The sequence below is a fragment of the Mustela lutreola genome, chromosome 7, assembly GCF_030435805.1.
Source record: "Mustela lutreola isolate mMusLut2 chromosome 7, mMusLut2.pri, whole genome shotgun sequence".
In the NCBI taxonomy this organism is placed as follows: domain Eukaryota; kingdom Metazoa; phylum Chordata; class Mammalia; order Carnivora; family Mustelidae; genus Mustela; species Mustela lutreola.
Genome location: NC_081296.1, coordinates 40,747,357 through 40,765,946, shown reverse-complemented (window position 1 = coordinate 40,765,946; position 18,590 = coordinate 40,747,357). Strand labels below are relative to the sequence as shown.

The window sequence follows — 18,590 nt, the reverse complement described above, 5'->3', positions numbered from 1 at the left end:
CAATTTCTTTTTAAACTATAAGAAGGAAGTTTTACCAGAAAAAACTCTCAGAGATCATTTGACAGTTTTGAACTATAAGTCACTGTGATACTTTTTTATGTGCCCAGGACAAACCAACCTAACTGACTGACTTCCCTTCAAGGCAAGAGTTCAGAAGTATTCTCCTTATTTAGAGGGAATCCCAACTCCCAACTCCCTTCTCCCTTATTTGGCTGTAAATAAGATTTCTTAAAGGGTTAAATAGCTTCCATCTTTAACCAAAGCTTGATTAGAAATCCAGACTTTCAAGATCAAGCAATAATTTTCCTTCCTAACCAAGTTACATTTCAGCCCTTCATAAAAGTCATCTTTAATACTAAAAACTAAAATGGAGAAAGCAACGAATTCAACCCATTTGATAATAAATTCTCTCTCTCTCTCTCTCTCTCTCTCACACACACACACACACACACACACACACACACACACACACACACATTTTCTAAAAGGTAGACCCCAAGGAGTGCATTTCATAATAATTGTGGATTCTCTTTCAGGCCACCCAGTCTCCAGGATGGGGGTGTTCTCTTCAGCTCCACCACTACTAGAAGGGTTGCTCTCAATTTTCCAATTCCTCTGCCAGTGGCAGAGTGAGTCAAACCACCAACTCAGGACAGGTGTATTAGGAAGCCTTATCGTAGATGTATATCTAAACCACATTCCACTAACTTGTACTCCATTTGTCTGACTCATACCTCTTTCAATTGATTCAAAACTTAGAGCAAAAGAGAAAGAGTATGATTACCAATCACCTCTTCAAACAATGAAAGTCAGCAGCTTCCCTAGAAATACACATTCCTTATAAATCTATTCTTAATTTAATGCAGCTTTTAAATCACCTGTATGTTTCCATCACAAATAGGGAAAATATTTTTCTTTTGAAAATGACACTGATCTTGCAATCTCTGACATGGAATCAAGAATGACTAAATGTAGACATAATTATTGTGTGTACACATGAGAAACTATCCTAATAATTTAATCATACATCTGTAGTATTTCCTTTTCACTCTGACCCATGATAAAATCTATGCTTAACTCTGTCTTTCACCAGCCAGTTTTCTGGTTTAATTAGTTCCTTCCTCAGTCTTTTCAGTAAAGATTAGAGTCAGCTAAACCATAGTTTTTGAAACTATTTCTACAGGAAGATAAAGTAATAAAGAGAGAGCATGAAGTTTTCTGATCAAATAACATGACACTAGAGTGCAGTTTAAAGAAGTTAAAGAAATCTATTTTTTACCCATTTCTAAACTGTTCATTTTAAATATCAGGAAAGAAGTCCTTTCCAAGAAATGGTACACCTGTCAACTCAGGATTAGATTACGTAATTGGTTCCCAGCTACAGAGACATAGTATTGTTAATTTAAAGGGAATTCATATCCTTTAGGTACCAGACAGACTGCAAAGATGATGCATAGCATGATAATTTGAAAAACTGATAGAAAGAATTTGCAATTTGGCAATGACGGTATGAGACTCACTCTCCCAATATAAACAACTATGAAACTGGACAAAATACATGAAGCACACACTGAACATCAGACAGGAAGGGCTATGATCCTTGGAGAAGAGAAAAACAAGAAAGCCACATTTATCTTGGCTTTCTGCCTGGAGGCACTTTCCAGATCATAGCACAGGGAAGTGGAGTCAAAAAGAGAACAGAGGTTTCACCGGATGGATGAAACAGAGGTCAGAGTTTGGGTCTGTTGAGGCTGCTAGAATTTTCAGGGAGAAGCAGGAGCTATGTAGAAGAGAAACTCTAGAAATATGCATAGGGGTCTTTTAAGTATTTGGCTGAATATTAGGATGCAACACCACAGGGTGAGGCTCCAGGAAGTCCAGCAAAATATAACTCTTGAGGGGCTGTAAGATGAAAAGAGTACCTATAAGGCCGTGTGGAGTTGGGACACACTGGGCTTTCAACCAGACACAGTGAAATGACCTCACAGAACACTCAGGTTATACAGCTAAGGCCCCACAAAGGCTATGCTGTGGGTATAGGACTACTCTAGAAGGAGAAACAATGTGAAGATGCTCATGTTTCTGTAAGGCCAGGATTTTCTGAGAAAAAAGTGTTGGCACCTGGGTTCAAGGATGATTATGTAGATAAATAACTCTGGAATGATAAAGAAATCTATCTCCCAGAGCTATGCATTCACATTTCAAAAAATAATAAAATTTGGAGTCATTTGTTTACATTCCAAGGGTAATTGACGAAGGAGCTTTCTCTTTCTTTCTCTCTCTCCTTCTCTCTCTAGAGAAGAGGTATGGCTGTGAAAGCAGCTCCTATACAAGCCCCAAAATTAGTAATAACATATTTCTGTATTTCACTTGCACATATCAATATATTTCATGTATATTTCTATAGATTCCATATATATATTTCACATATATATTTCTATCTATATTTAGTATATGTATTTCTATATATTTCATATTTATATGAAAATCAGGTGGATATTTCTGCTCAAATAGAACGCTATCTTATTTTTGTACCAGATGATTTGGGAACTTCCTCAAACAAAGTCTCAGTTTTTCTGAAGAAGCAGCTTTGAATCAACTCAAATTTTTAAAAAGTATCTCACTGGAATCTTAAATCACCTAAGACAGGCTTTGGGCTGGAATATCTTGTGACAGATGTTACTAATCATCCTATTCTTGTAAAAAATAATCTCAAATTGGCTTTCTTCTCTTATTTACTTTTTAGCCATCTACATCCCAGGGGACAGCCATGATGAAGCAGTTGTGAACTGAGTCCTCATACTGAATGGGGGTGTTAAGAATTATCTATGAATATTGGAAAACATCAGCTTCAGATTTGGGTTCTATTTGGTCATTAAATAAAACAATAATGATTATATGCCTACAATGTCGGAAATATGACCAGTACAAAAATAAGTGAAATGTGGCCTAAGAGGACACATATAAAAAGTTATTCCAGTATTCAAGAAATGTCATAGAAGTATCAGAAAAAGGAAACAATTCTCCTTGTTTGGATGTGGATTGGATAATAAAGGATTAACAGAAGTTCCTCCAGGTAGAAGTAGGCATTTGGGGTTCTGACATAATTAATTTTGTACCTTTTTTCCCCACTAAAGTGAACTGATCAATGTGTTCAGTCCTTTCCATATCTGTTCATTTACTTTTGTTTTAAATGTTGATGTTCACTAAATTTGGGATTTTTATTAGGAAACTACTTCAAACCCCTTTTGGAAGTATTTCAGTAAGACAAGTACAAGGAATAGCACTAGAGGAAGTGACTTACATACCTTAAATTTATTTATAAATGCATTTTGGATTTAATCTACTTAAGTTTTTTCTGAATATACTGTGTATTTCCCCACATTTGTAGAATAAAAAGGAAATCGCAAAACACATATTGGTCTCATTTGTCATACTTGTTTATTTCTGAACTTAGAAATAACCACCCAAAATAATACTTAATCATAAGTAACTTTAACACTCAAAATGACTGGAGTGCCTCGGTGGCTCAGTTGTTAACCATTTGCCTTCGGCTTGGGTCATGATCCCAGTGTCCTGGGATCAAGTCCCACATCGGGCTCCCTGCTCTATAGGAAGTCTGCTTCTCCCTTTCCCACTCCCTCTGCTTGTGTTCCCTCTCTCACTATCTCTCTCTGTCAAATAAAAAAATAAAAATAAATAAAAAATAAATAAGACTCAAAATGACCTTTAGTAATATGCACCAAAAATTTTCCTGCAACTTCCAGAACTATCATATTAACAACAACAACAAAATCCAAAAGGCCTTTGATACATCAATCCTTTTAAAAATATTAATTCACTTCCCCAAATAGCTAGCAGCCTCCCAACTGTGTATGTGTGAGCCCAGGCTGAGATGAGGTGTGCAAACAGTCTGCTCAAAGGGCCTTAGTTTAATGGGAGTTCAAGAAGTCTTCCTGAGAATAACTCTCACACAAATACACAAAAATTACCTCCACACTAACAAAAATCAAACTATCTGATGACAATTAGTATGTGGAAACCTCCCAGTGAAGTTTTTTCATAATATTATAAATAAAATCCATGACAGAATGTATTTTTGCACCTCATAATTAATGCTGTAAGTGATTATGGATGCTGATACAAATAAAATAATAACATAAGGCTCTACTACTAATAAAAAGGAACTGCTAGTCACTTGATTTTTTTCCACCTTTGCCTCCTTCAAAGATAATTCAAAAGAAATAATTACCACAAACATATAAAGGGTTTCTCTACTGCCTTGTACCTTGCCCCCTTTTCTTTCTTTTTTACTATCCACCACCCCGTCCTATAAGCTCTGGCTGTTCGATAAAACACAAGGCTTGCAAAACTAGTCCTCAGAAAACACATCCTGTTAACGGAGTCCTCAAGCAAGAGGCATGAGAAAAAGGACAACTCCCAAGCACTAGCAGAGAGTGAAGTGGAGAACTGCTGCCTGTGGTAAAACGTCAAGATCCCATAGTCACCTTTCCAATCGTACCCAGTCTCGGATCCTGCTTCAGTTGGACAGTCACCTGGTGTTCAGGTGCTCTTGACAACACACCTGAATGAAGCCTTTTTTTTTTTTTTTAAAGATTTTATTTATTTATTTGAAAAAGAGACAGTGAGAGAGAACATGAGTGAGGAGAAGGTCAGAGGGAGAAGCAGACTTCCCATGGAGCTGGGAGCCTGATGTGGGACTCGATCCTGGGACTCCAGGATCATGACCTGAGCCGAAGGCAGTCGTCCAACCAACTGAGCCACCCAGGCGCCCCCTGAATGAAGCCTTTAATCTCTATTTATGTCACTTAAGTAATTTTCCCTTGGCAGTAAAATCTACATGCAATGTAGCAGGTGACCAGATATAAAGCAGGGGAACCCAGCGGGCTTAGCTGGAAGAGTGTGTGACTCTTGATCCTCGGATTGTGAGTTCAAGCCCCATGAGTTCAAGCCCCATAGTTCAAGCCCTATACTAATGTATAGATTAGTCCAGGCATTTACTTAAACAAGATAGAGATTGGGTGTAGAGAAAGTCCAGGCATTTACTTAAACAAGTAAAAAAGTTACAGGAAAAAAGAAGAACGGCAACAAAGAAGATATAAAGCAAATATTCTCTGTTTACTTAAAAATACTGCTTTTAGCAAAAAAAATGATAGAATTTATAACCGTACAAAATATAAAATTAGAGAAAATCAACTAACTATAATCCTTTGCTTAGCGTAGAAAAAATTCAAACGGACTTTGTATTAGAATGCACAGTATTACAAACAACATGGTCATCTAACAAACTAAATGTCCTAAAAACAATGAAGAAAATGCAGTAGATCCATTTTAAACATTTTTATATTCTATGGTATTTTAAAATAATTTCTACTTCTGATATCTAAATGAAAAAGTCACCTATAATAAGGCAATATGGAAATAAGGTATACATGAGAGATTATATAAAATTTTAGTAAAAGTTCCATGCTCTAAATAAATTTAGATCCAATAATTATGTCAACTCAAAACATTATAAAACGAATTTATCTTACAACAAGTCTGTTTTTCTGAAGTGATGGAACCAGTCTGTCATTAATTGTGGACTTTTGTTCACCCTTTTTTTCCCTGAAAGGACTGAAAAGCTGCAGCAAGGCTTGAGGATCAGACGCTAGGGGACTATGCCTTGGCACACCCTAGGGATTTTGCTCACTGCAGAGAAGTAACAGCAATGAAAGGAAAAGAAAAGAAAAAGGAAGAGAAGGGAGGAGGAGGGAAGGGAAGGGAGGAGAAGGGAGGGTAGAGGAGGGGAGGGAAGAAAAGCGGAAAGAGAAAGGGAAGGGGGAAGGGAAAGGAAAGGAAAGGAGCCTCTATTTTTAGAACTTTTTTGTAGGTCCTCTTTAGATGATACCTTCACATTTAGAAAAATGCAATTAAATGTTTGTGTGAAGGTGAATCACATGTCAGCCATCAGGCAAACACCCCGAAGAGGAATGAAATAAGAAATCTCCTTTGCACGTATGCAGTCATTTCTTAAATTTAAAACTTTTTCTAGTAGGCTGTCAGAAAAGGTCTGTCAATAATTGGTTTCCATGGTATTCCGTTGATTTCTATTTTATTCAGTCAGTAAGAAGATTGGCCTATCGTTGGTTATCTGCTAATTTGAGCCAGAAAGGGGAAAAAAATGTAAAGCCATTTTAACAGTTTGCTGGATACTAGAACAAAGAAAAATTAATTTCCTTCAAGCCAAAATGACATAAGCAACACCTCTAATCCTGGAAGGCACAAGGAGAGTCAAACCTCAGCTATAGGAACACTTTATGTAACAACCTGAGTTCCTAACAACTCCCAATATATTCTGAAGGTCAGTGAAATAATTTCCTCCTTAAAATATCAACTGGCACTAAAAGAGACAACTGCAGGCTAGTCTGAGTTTCTCTCACTTGGTTTCTTCCTGGATATATAATTCATACGCTGTGCCTAGGCAAGTTGAAATAGAGCTTGGAAAAAAATGCAAAGAGAATGATTTCCCAATAAAGGTAAAATTACGAACCATTTTTCACAAATTTTGAAAATCGCCTGGAGGATACCCTTGTTCTAGAGAATCATAATGAAGGAGAATTCACACCCAAAAGCTTGTAGTCTGGTGACCTTTAGTCATACAATTACTAAAAGAGATCATTAGAGAACTTGCAACAGTATTCTTGCCCCCCAAAAGAAAATGGAATCCTAGCTTAAAATTTTCAGTGACATCATAAAGAGAAAGCAGAGTCCAAATAGCATCGTCTTAATAAGAGAAAGGAGGAGGTACAAGAGGCTCACACAAGCAGTTTTTTATTATTCAGTTTTTATTGTTCAGTTTTATTATTGTTTTCAAATACCCTATAGATACTGCAACTCCTTCTTGCCCATACCCTCAGGCCAATGATGGGTGTCATTGACTCATGATGCTACCCTGATAAAATCCATCTACCAACAAGGTTCTACAGATTTTCCTCTAATCTAGAAATTCTGGGCAAGATCTTTATTGACAAATCAACAGATTGACCTAGAAGCCAGAAACAACCGTGAAGAGAACTTTGATCACATAAGCTTTTAAACCTCACCTGTCCAAGCATTAATCATAATCCAAATGACTTGGTAATGGCATGAAAGAGGACCCACCAAAACAAGTTATGAGGGGCTTCTGGCTGGCTCAGTGGGTTAAGCCTCTGCCTTCGGCTCAGGTCATGATCTCAGGGTCCTGGGATGGAGCTCCACATTGGGCTCTCCGCTCAGCAGGGGACCTGCTTCCCCCTGTCTTTCTGCCTGCCTCTCTGCCTACTGTGATTTCCTCTCTCTGTCAAATAAATAAATAAATAAAATCTTTAAAAAAAAAAAAAAAGTTCTGAAACCACAGAGAAAAATATTTCTACTTGAGAGATTAAACTAATTCTTCTGGAACTTTTTTTGATAAAATAATATTACTGTGGCCCCTGGGTGGCTCAGTGGGTTAAGCCTCTGCCTTCGGCTCAGGTCATGATCTCAGGGTCCTGGGATGGAGCTCCACATTGGGCTCTCCGCTCAGCAGGGGACCTGCTTCCCCCTGTCTTTCTGCCTGCCTCTCTGCCTACTGTGATTTCCTCTCTCTGTCAAATAAATAAATAAATAAAATCTTTAAAAAAAAAAAAAAAGTTCTGAAACCACAGAGAAAAATATTTCTACTTGAGAGATTAAACTAATTCTTCTGGAACTTTTTTTGATAAAATAATATTACTGTGGCCCCTGGGTGGCTCAGTGGGTTAAGCCTCTGCCTTCGGTTCGGGTCATGATCCCAGGGTTCTGGGATCGAGCCCCGCATCAGGCTCTCTGCTCAGCAGGGAGTCTGCTTCCCTCCCCCCGCCCGCTTGCCTCACTGCCTACTTGTGATCTCTGTCAAATAAATAAATAAAATCTTTAAATAATAATAATAATAATAATAATAATATTTACATAGTAGATGCTGGAGAGATTGCAGTGAGCACTTTAAATATGTGCCTGCCTTTGTCAAGTTTACAGTTTAGCAGAGAGAACAATTTCAAAGGAAGTTCAGGGGCACCTGGGTGGCGCAGCTGGTTGAGTATCAGACTCTTGGTTATAGCTCAGGTCGTGATCTCTGGGTCATGATACGGAGCCCCAGGTCGGACTCCTGAGAGTTTCTCTCCTTCTCCCTCTGCCCCTCCCATTCGTGCCCTCTTTCTCTCTTTCTAAAGTAAATAAATTTTTTAAAATAAGTAAATAAAAAAGAAAGTTTAATAAACTATGGAACTATAATAATTGTAGAAGTACAGAAAACTAAGGAAATAGTGTAGCAAGACCCCATAGTATTGCTCAAACTTTGTAAACTCAATCCATACTGAGAAATACATTTACACTGTAATCCAGTCCCCATGTATCTATAGTAAAATAATGTACAACACAAACTCATGCATAGACATACCCATAGTCATTAAAACTGGAACATTTTCTTGTCCTGAAAATGTGAGACAAACTGATATTTTCTATCCCATTTTTATTTTCCCAGCCTTAACCACAAGATGGATTTTAGGATCCCTGTAATGGATTTTGACCCAAAGACTGAAAAACACAGACCAATGGTATTTTTAAGTCCGCTACATCATTTGCTAAAATGCAAAATTCCTAAGCCCACCTAAAACTACTGAATTAGAATCCATGGAAGATGGGCCCAGATGGACATTTTAGCAGGCTGTCCAGATAATTCTTGGGCATATTACAGTTTGAGAACCCTTGGTATCATTTAATCTCCAATCTAAAGAAGATTAGGAATTATTCAGGCAACAAGCAGGTAGAAAAGTGTTATTGCCAGAAGCCACGGTTGATACAAATAGATACATGTGGGAGAGGGGCAGAATGCATTTAAGGACGCTCAGTGGAACAGGAGTCTAGAGCACTACGGGAAGGCAGTGAGGATGGAGAGGCAGGCATGGCTCATTCTTCAAGTTCCCTCTTCTATTATGTTAGAAACTACCTCAAGAATAATAAAAAGGAAGGACATTTTGACAAATGCTACAGCAAGGATGAACTTGAGGACATCATGCAAGTGAAATGAGCCAGACAAAAACAGTCAAATACGGTACGATTTCACTTATATTAGGTATCTAGGGCAATCTCATTCGCAGAAACAGAAAACAGAATGGGGGTTGCCAGCGCTGGGGGAGGGGAGAAAGAAGTGTTGTTTAAATGGGTACAGAGTTTCAGTTTTACAAGATGAAGTTCTGGCGATTGGCTACACAATAATATGAGTGTATACACCGAACTGTATACTTAACCATGATTAAGATGGGACATGTGTATGCATTTTATCACAGTCTTAAAAAAGGATACACAAGACCAAGAGTCCTGATCCTATTTGATCCTCACTAAGTATCTGACTCCTTTCCCACTGAGACTGAATTCCCCTCCTAGAAGCAAAAGCAACCATTCCCTTTTTGGCAATCAAGATATTAGAATTATCAACCTTTCTTCCTTTTTGTTTTTCGTTTGTTTGTTTCAAAAGCTTGTAAAAACTTTCTACATTGGAAAATGAAAGGAGAGGGAGACTGGAGAAAAGAACTGATTTCAACTTAATCTTGTAATGAAGAGCACGGCCCTGCAACAGTCTTAGCGGAAGAGAGGAAGCTGAAGAAACACTACAGTTTTGGACTGAAGCTCATGAACTATCTCCTGAGGATCACGAATATTGACTTTATCCCTGACAAATATTTTTGTCCATAAAGCTTTTCCTCATGAAGGGAAATTTTGCGTGATGCCTATGTTCACACACATTCTCATTTTGGGGTGCCATGTCTCACTGGTTCCCAAATCCAGCACTGAGTTGCACATCAGAATACTCTGAGCAGCCTTAAAAAATTACAAATCCCTGGCTCCACTCCAAATCTGCCAGAGCAGATCACCCAGTAGTGATCCAGTGACTATGTATTTTTAAAGCTTCTAAAGATATTTTTATGTGTAGTCTATTTGGGGAAAATCACTCAAAGAAAAGACAGTTATGAGAAGCTGCCTGAGCACATGCACTTACCTCTCTCCACCCTCTCAAAAATCTCTTTGAAATGAATGAACATAAAAGTATGAAAATATCCATAGCAGTACTAGAAAACCAGGAAGAGTTCCATCAGCAGACCAGAACACTAAGGAATTTCTGGAAGATATAAAGCAGATGGAATCAGTAAAACCCCAAATTGCTAAAATCCTGAAATGAACAGGGTCATTTACATTGTAAGGGTTGCCAGCAGAACCTCAGAATATTCCCTACATCAGAGGCAGCAAGTGGTGGCAGCAGATGTGGGTCAGTTGTCCGGTAATTAGTGAAGGCTTTGGTAACAGTTTCCCAGCATCTCATTCTCAGAGTAGCTGCCTTGTGAACTGTCCTAAGGTTGAACATGATGAGAGAGGAAAGGCCGTGTTCTGGGTCAATTCTGATGGCCAAAATGAAAGAGAAGCCTCTATTTCCAGAAGGCAAGTTTCTTGTGCAGATCATAAAGGAAAGTCCAACTGGGTTGATAGCCTTCCCTACCCATGTCCTCTCCAGAGATCCTAGGCTCAATTTGCATTTATGGTGGATTTTTTTAACCATTGCTGATAAAACAAATCCATCTAGACTCTCATTTGTAAATATGAACTGCCATCCAAAAACCAAAGAAACAAAGAAAAAAAAAAAAAAGAAAGAGCATTTTTGTTTGTTTGGTTTTGTTTGGAGAACAAATATAGGATTAACTCTGAGGGGAAAATGTAAATTCTAGAAGTCAAAGAAAACTTCCTATCATCCGTAAACTAAGAATAAGCCATTAAAAAAAAGATACAAGCAGACTACTTGGAAATTAAGATCATGAGAACAAAGAAAAACAAATCAACCAGACAAAGAGTACCTCAGAAGAAGAGCTGAATAATGGAATGACCATGTCTGAAGAATGAATTAGATATAACAGATCCCCGGGTGATCATCATAAAATATACTTCGGCAGATCCCTCCAGTGTTCTGTGGTCTGGATGAGGGCCCAGGCGGGGAGGGAGGGAAGGAGAGGACCTCACTGCAGTTTCAGAGAGGGCAGACCGAGTGAGCCCACCTTGAGCCTTCTGCCTCAACTCTGCCCAGCCTGTGTCTGCCACCAGGAATGTCCAAGGACACTTTGCTCTACTCAGGTCTACTCTTCTCTTAGTGCTAGGTCTAGGTATGATTTCCTTCTGGGAAGGCTTCCTTTGCTTCCCTTCCTCAGGCTGATTTATATTTTCTGATATGCCCACAGATCACCACAACTAAGTTTAACTCACTGCATAATAATGGTCTATCTGTGTCTCTGCCTTCCTTGACTCTGAGGGCTATTCTAACTTCAGAAGCACTGGTTCTATTCAGACACACAGACATAGATACATGTCATTCATTGTCTTCATCTTGCATGCCTACTGGTGGCAAATGCACTGTTCTAATAGCTGCAGGAGAATACAACAGGGGTTCTGTACACATGACATTAAATCTAGGTACCTTTTTTAACCCACATTGGAATTCTTTGTATTCAGTAGGGTGCCATTGCATTTTGGAACTTTCTGAATTTTGACCAGGTACCTAGTAGTTTATGCAAATGGCCCTCTAAGATTCCAACCATTTGGTCAAAATCTAGGAAGCCCTACTATATAACAGTCAATACATAATTGTCTCCCCGAAATGGATATACAATTAATTGGATGTTTTCGTTGGCTGAATATTATCTGTGAGTTCCCCAGAGGAAGTCCTAAAAGGTATTTTCAGCTTTATGCTGCTGCTTCTACTCTTCTTGACCTCTCTCACTCCTGCGCCACCAAACTGTAAAACCAGACAGCTCTGTTCCACCAGGACTATAGCAGGACATGGGAGTCCAGAAAAGATACTGTAGTTACCACTTCAAATCATCTGATGCCCAGCGTGTTTGTGTCTTGAGTAAAGCCAACAGAAATGTCTTCGAGGCTTGTACTCTCCGACATTTTTCCCCCAGCAGATCAAATCTAATCTATATACCATCTCTCGGACCACAAACATGACAGAAAATGTACTGAGCCTCAAAAGCAGATGAACTAGAATTACTAGAGTAAGGTAAAGGGCTAAGCCTATGTAGAAACACAGAGAAAGCAATCAGTAAGAAAATGAAACTACTAAAATTGTTGACTCACCACTAGCTCAGTTTCTTGGGAAATCATGCTTTTTAAAGAAAGTTATAAGAGAGGGAGGAGGACAGTGAAGCACGTGGCACTGATTAGTTTTAATTGCCCCTACAAAGCAAATATTCCTTAAGGACCGTGTGACAATGATAGAAGGATATATATATATTTTTTTAAAGATTTTATTTATTTATCAGAGAGAGAGAGGGAGAGAGCGAGCACAGGCAGACAGAATGGCAGGCAGAGGCAGAGGGAGAAGCAGGCTCCCCGCCGAGTAAGGAGCCTGATGTGGGACTTGATCCCAGGACGCTGGGATCATGACCTGAGCCGAAGGCAGCTGCTTAACCAACTGAGCCACCCAGGTGTCCCTATTTTTTTTTTTTTAAAGATTTTATTTGTTTATTTGACAGAGAGAGACAGAGAGGTCACAAGTAGGCAGAGAGGCAGGCAGAGAGAGAGAGAGAAGCAGGCTCCCCGCCAAGGAGAGAGCCTGACATGGGGCTCGATCCCAGGACCCTGGGATCATGACCTGGACCGAAGGCAGAGGCTTAACCCACTGAGCCACCCAGGTGCCCCATAAAAGGATATATTATATATGTGACAGATACAACTTATCTCTGGTAATTTTTCCCTTTAAGGCACAAAAGATCATTGATTTGGGGTATATGAAAATCAGAGGTCCAACTTACAAAGTAGTATATTGAACCTATAGTTTTATTACCAAGTAGCATGGCTTTTCACAGCTCAAAGAAAACCTACCATGGCTGAAATAAAACTAAAAATATTTTTTTAAAAAGTAAGTTAGCAATATTAATCCCATTAATCATATCTTTACTTTTCTGGGTGTGTAAAAGTCCTTCCCAGGTTGGGAAGAAAATTTCCTATATATAAGCAATTCAAACCAACTCCACACAGAGGTAGAGTTCATAAGTTCAAGTATCCTGGGGATGTGGGAACAGCATAGCCCTGATATACCCAAACCTGAATGTCTCTTTAAATACACCCCACAATCAAGGCAAGAAGCAAATGTAATGCATTCTACCATAAGCTGGGGGAATCTAAGGGTTTCCAGCACCTTAAACAGCAAATATTGTGAGGATGAGAAACTATCTTCTCAAAATACTCGCTAATGGTCTTTAGGTAGAACTTCCCTAAAAAAAAAAAAATTAAATGTCCCTATCACTGTCATTGAAAATAGATCCTACCTCCCAACAAGATGGAAAGACCACTGGAACAGCACTCACCATAAAAGAATATGAAAAGTCTTTTGGAAAACTTCAATATTTTTTTCCACAGAAGAGAAAAGAAAAACAGAGTGAGGGTATTTTCTTTGAAATAATGCTATATGCAAAGTTCACTTTCTGGATTTAGTCTCTAGCTTTTAGAGATAGCACAGAGATATGGAGTTAGCACTTAGATCTGATAGGGGAGGAAAAATATGTGAACAAAAAAATGCAATGCACAAAAACAAAACTGTTTTTTTTTTTTTTAAGATTTATTTATTTATTTTAAGTAAACTCTATGCCCAGTGTGGGAGACCTGAACTCATGAACCTGAGATTGAGAGACACATGCTCTACTGACTGAGCCAGCCAGGTGCCCCCAAACTGGTACTTAATTTTCAGAAGCACAGACCTTGAGCTCAGGAAGATACGTGTTCTGAACTCTTTATACTTAAGTTTTTACCTTCTTACAAAAGCTGGTGCAAAGTACAGCCTTGAAGTGAAACTAAAGAACAGAGGGCAGTTACAAAGCATAGCTCAAACTGAGTGGCTGGGGGAAAAGAGGAGAAGGAAAGAGTGAGGGAAGGAGTAGAGGTCCTTTTGCTTCAAAAAGCCTGACTGCCTGTCTCTGTGCTCTAGTTCTGAAATCCTCCACATTGACACTGAATGAGACAGCATCACATTGTAAAGGACGATACGTTTCAGATCTTTGGAAAACAAAATGTATGCATTTATAGACTCTGATACACTGTTTCTTAGCAGCAATAGTTCCAAGTAGGGATAGCAAGTTAGAAATTACGGCCCAATTAGCAAGAGGCTCAGTGACAAACATAGTCTGCTGTATCAAAATTGCTTAGGAGCTACACAGATTGTAGATGATAATTTATGGAAGAAATTCTAATTCAACTGACTGGTGCAGTAAGTGTCAAGCAAAGGACAGCAAAATATATGTTGACATTTCCACAGACTCATTTTGCAAAAGAGCAACCCTAAAGTATAATTAAATAAAAAGCGCATGCTATACTAATTTCATCATTTTAGCCTTAGAGTCTTCATCTGCACCAGAGCTTTGTTTTTCCACGAAGAACTTTGTCCTATGGCCCCATCATTTTCAAATTGAAAAGCTTACAGGACAATAAGATTTTCCAAGGTACTCACAATCCTCCTTTAAAGCACCAGAACCCAAACAGCCAGGTTATTAATAAATGACAAACTGGGAGTTTCCACTTACGTCGAGATATTGTTGAAGCTGAGAAACAGACGTTGGAGGCAGGGCAAATTATCCACATCTCTCTAGAAGGAAACAGAAAGCAAAAATTTATCAGCGGAAAGAAAAAAACTATCATACATGTCTTCTTGTTCAGCTGTTGCAATACATATTTCCTTCTGTTTCCTCCAACCTTGCTAGAGCACTGTTTGCTACCAGACATTGAGCTCCATTCTTCCCCACTGCAGATTAAATGGGAGGGTGGCAGTTCTTCCGCAGAGCGAGCTGCAGCACTCGCAAGGTAAAAAGCACTGAGGAGAACAGGGAGAGATGCTGCTGCTAGCCTCTTTAAGCGTGCTTTTGGGAAAGAAGCCAAAATGCTACTTCAGCATTTCAACTGTAGCACAAATATAGTATGATCAAACATTTGTTAAAAAATCACTTTTAAAAGGATGCTGTTCGAGTGTTTTAAATTTTAAATGTATGCAATTAGCTTTCACAACAGGGCTGAGAATTTCAAAGCAATTTCCCTCGCTATTCTCAAACCCTTGGAAACTCACCATCCCGTTATAAATGAACCAATATGCTAACAATTCCCCCATAAAACAAAAAGCAGTTTTGTCAAAAAACAAAAAGGAGCATCACTGAAGGGCAATTTCTAATCTAAGCAAACATCAGACGTTCTTACAATTGGAAATCACCCCTGTCCTGTTCAGGTACAGCATCCCAGAGTAAACCACGGCTGTTTAAATGTAGTTTTATCCTTAGCAAATATTGAGATGTTTTGGCTAAGTTGATCTTTTTAAAGAAAAACACAAGATAAATACAAGCCACTAACTTCATTAAGCGAAAAAAAAAAGACACAGATTTCTTAAAAGTCTGACACATACCAGGGTAACAGAACCTTAAGAAGCTTACTGATTACCTAGTCAAACCCTCATTATGCACATGAGAAGTAAACAGCGGAGGCTGCTGCCAGGCAGGATGGGAGTGGGGTGGAAAGGTGACCCATGATTACATACTGCCCTAGAGGCTGAGACAGGACAAGATTTGTTATCCGGATCTCTGTTAAAATTCTATGTACTAGCGCACGTCTCATATAAAATGTTTTTTTCTCTCTCACTTTTCATTTAAAATTTTTTTTCAAAACTCATTTTAATTTGCTGGATGATGGCCCAGCTAAAATAATTGCTGTTAATATGGAGTTTAAGTATTCAGGAAACACTGCTTGCTTGCTTGCTTTTTTATTGTTGTTGCTGTTATTGCTCAGGACTGATTCTTTCTTGAAGCAAAATTAACATACAGTGTTACATTATTTTCAGATGTACAAGAAATGTTTTTCATTTTTAAGGGCAATATCACCATAATTCCTAGTTATAGGAGTTGGAACAATGCTAATGTAAGTACATATATTTTACATATTATTGTGCCCAATATTTAAACCCAAATCAAAACTTGTTTCACTGTTTTTATAAGTCATTATATTTCTTCCTCCCTCTTTTCCTTCCTCCCTTTTAAAACTACCATTTCCAAGAGCTTAGTGAGAATTAAGACAATTGCATTAAAATGACAGCCAAGCCTTGTGCTTCCAAAAATGCCTCACTTACTGATTTTTGAAAGCTTGCACAGTCATATCTCACTGGTTTTTAAGAGGGCATAGGAGAAATGAATCTGGCTTAAGACATTCTCCCATGGAGCTTCCCTGTGCACCATTTTCCAACACTTTCTTAACCCTGCAGACCCTAAACAGTGTCAAACAAATACAACGGCCAGTGATCAGAACACGGGCTGTGTGTACCCTTCAGTTGGTACTACCATCCTCAGGCCACCCTTGAAAAGCCTATTCCATTAGATCTGAGTAAGAGGTTTTTAGAGTTTTTTAACCATGGCCAAGGAAAAAGTCTGCAGAAAACAGGAAGGCAGCCAAATTCCCCACAGTGGGTGATAAGCTCTATATGTTGGCCAACTTCTTGAATCATCCCTACAGCTTCCTCTGTCTGATACTGCCAGAAATGGCAGGGAAGTGGGGTGGAGGAGTGATGGACCGTGGTAGGTCTCACCTTATTCCAGGGCCCTACTTTCCAAAGAAATAGTGGCTGGCTTCTTATCTGGGCTCTAAACGTATGGGTCATAAGCAAACTGAAAGCCATCTCTGTACTCTCAGGTTTTTTCCCCAAAATTCTTCCTGAAATCCACCTGTGATATTTGTGGGCACAAGCATTGTTTGTTGACATCTGACTGGGAGAAGGTGAGAAGCAGCAACCAGGATCTCCTTTAAATCAAGGCACCTTAAAAAAAACACATTTGCCTCTCTGAGGTCCAGCCTACCACCTTCAGACACCCTATACTCCTTTCAAGACAGGTTTTTGCTATTGGAGTAGAAACTTCATCAGGCTATAATTTGTGAGAAACAGTTTTTTAAAGTTTATTTGATTAAATTATAATGTTTTGTATTTATCTTCATTCATGAAATAAAATTTTACCAGAAGTCTTTATCAAATTTTCAAAATCATTAGCTGTCACTATTTGATAGAGCTATAAAAACTATTTACAACAGGGACACCTGGGTGGCTCAGTCAGTTAAGTGTCCAACTCTTGATTTTTGGCTCAGGTCATGATCTCAGGGTCATGAGACAGAGCCTCTTGTCAACTACTTACAACAAACTGAAAAACTAAAACTCAGAATTTAACTACATATATCCCTATAACCAGTTAAGTAGATAGCCCTTCCAGAACTTTAAAAAGCAAAATACTCATGATCATTTTTGTTGTTCCAAATTCCATTTCTATAAGAAAATTACAACTATAATCTTGCTAGTGATTTTGAGACATACACTTTAATGAATTTCTAGCATTACAATAGACAAAAAGAAAACATTTATCATATCAATTATCTGTGAGTTATTTACTCACAGATAAGAGAGAAAAGACTCTTTGGGAAAAAAAAAAAGACTCATTGAAAGCCACTGGAAGATGACTCCTCTAATATGAGAGAGGAAACCAAAGATGGAGATTCGTAAGATCCAGGAAGGGGATCCACCATTGGAGGGAGTCTAGGAGAAATCCTAGGATGACATCTTATGGTTTAATACCATAGTCCAATATTTGCAATATTTGCAAAGCTCATGTTGCTGTGCTGGGCAATCCTAATCTTTTATATCATAAATTCATGAACTATTTCACGGACAGAGAAGCTGTTGCAAAGAAACAACAATGTTAACATACTTAAGATGAGAAAAAAGAAGATAAAATAAAATATTTACATATAAGGGAATATTTATACTTTGTATTTTATTAATCTGCTCATATTCTCAATTTATATTTAACAAAACAATTCTAAGATTACAATCAAAACATTTTTGAAGATTCAAAACAATTTTATATTTATATTAAAAATATAATCCCTTAAAATTAGACTTAAATGACTACAGATTATTGAGAGGATCATAATTCTTTATTTTACAAAAGAACAGTCACTTGCCATTTGAGAAACATTCTTGTCCTACTCTGCTCAGACACGATTTTCCATATTCTTAAACTTCACAAAAGAACTAAATGATTCAGCAATCTGACCATGTGTAGAACATCTATTACTGAAGCTATTTTTGGAGTAGCTTCCTGCAGAGGAATAAGGAAGAAAGGTGAAGAGATGGAGGCTTTGGCATGCATCAAGTAGGACAAAGAGGGCTAAAAAAAATCACAGCTACTCTCATTTTGTTACCTATTCTGTCATTAATAAAAATAAATACATAAACATATAGAGTAATTATTTTGAGAACTGAAAAGAGATTTATTAAGCACTGAATAAGTTTGAAAAAAAACAAAAAAAATATTCCTTTTTATAAAAAAGATTTAATTCCAAAATAACTACTAGCTATAGCCATCACTTTTGACATAGAAACATATTCTTTGAGAAATTATATGTGCAAGCCATCATATCAACAAGTCCAATCATACATTTACATGCCCATTTAAAAATGTCTATTTTTAGGG

At 38.0% G+C, this 18,590-nt stretch overlaps 1 protein-coding gene across 3 annotated transcripts in view; it reads right to left on the bottom strand.

Annotated features, from left to right (window-relative positions):
- Window positions 1-18,590, bottom strand: part of LRRC49 (leucine rich repeat containing 49) — a 168,699-nt gene that overhangs the window by 104,657 nt on the left and 45,452 nt on the right. For 2 of the 3 annotated variants that reach the window (XM_059180546.1, XM_059180547.1), the window contains one exon: window positions 14,622-14,683. In XM_059180546.1, coding sequence (XP_059036529.1) covers window positions 14,622-14,683 — 62 coding nt within the window. Of the gene's footprint in view, window positions 1-14,621; window positions 14,684-14,790; window positions 14,983-18,590 lie in introns of those variants that run through there. The other variant, XM_059180549.1, reaches the window with a different exon arrangement.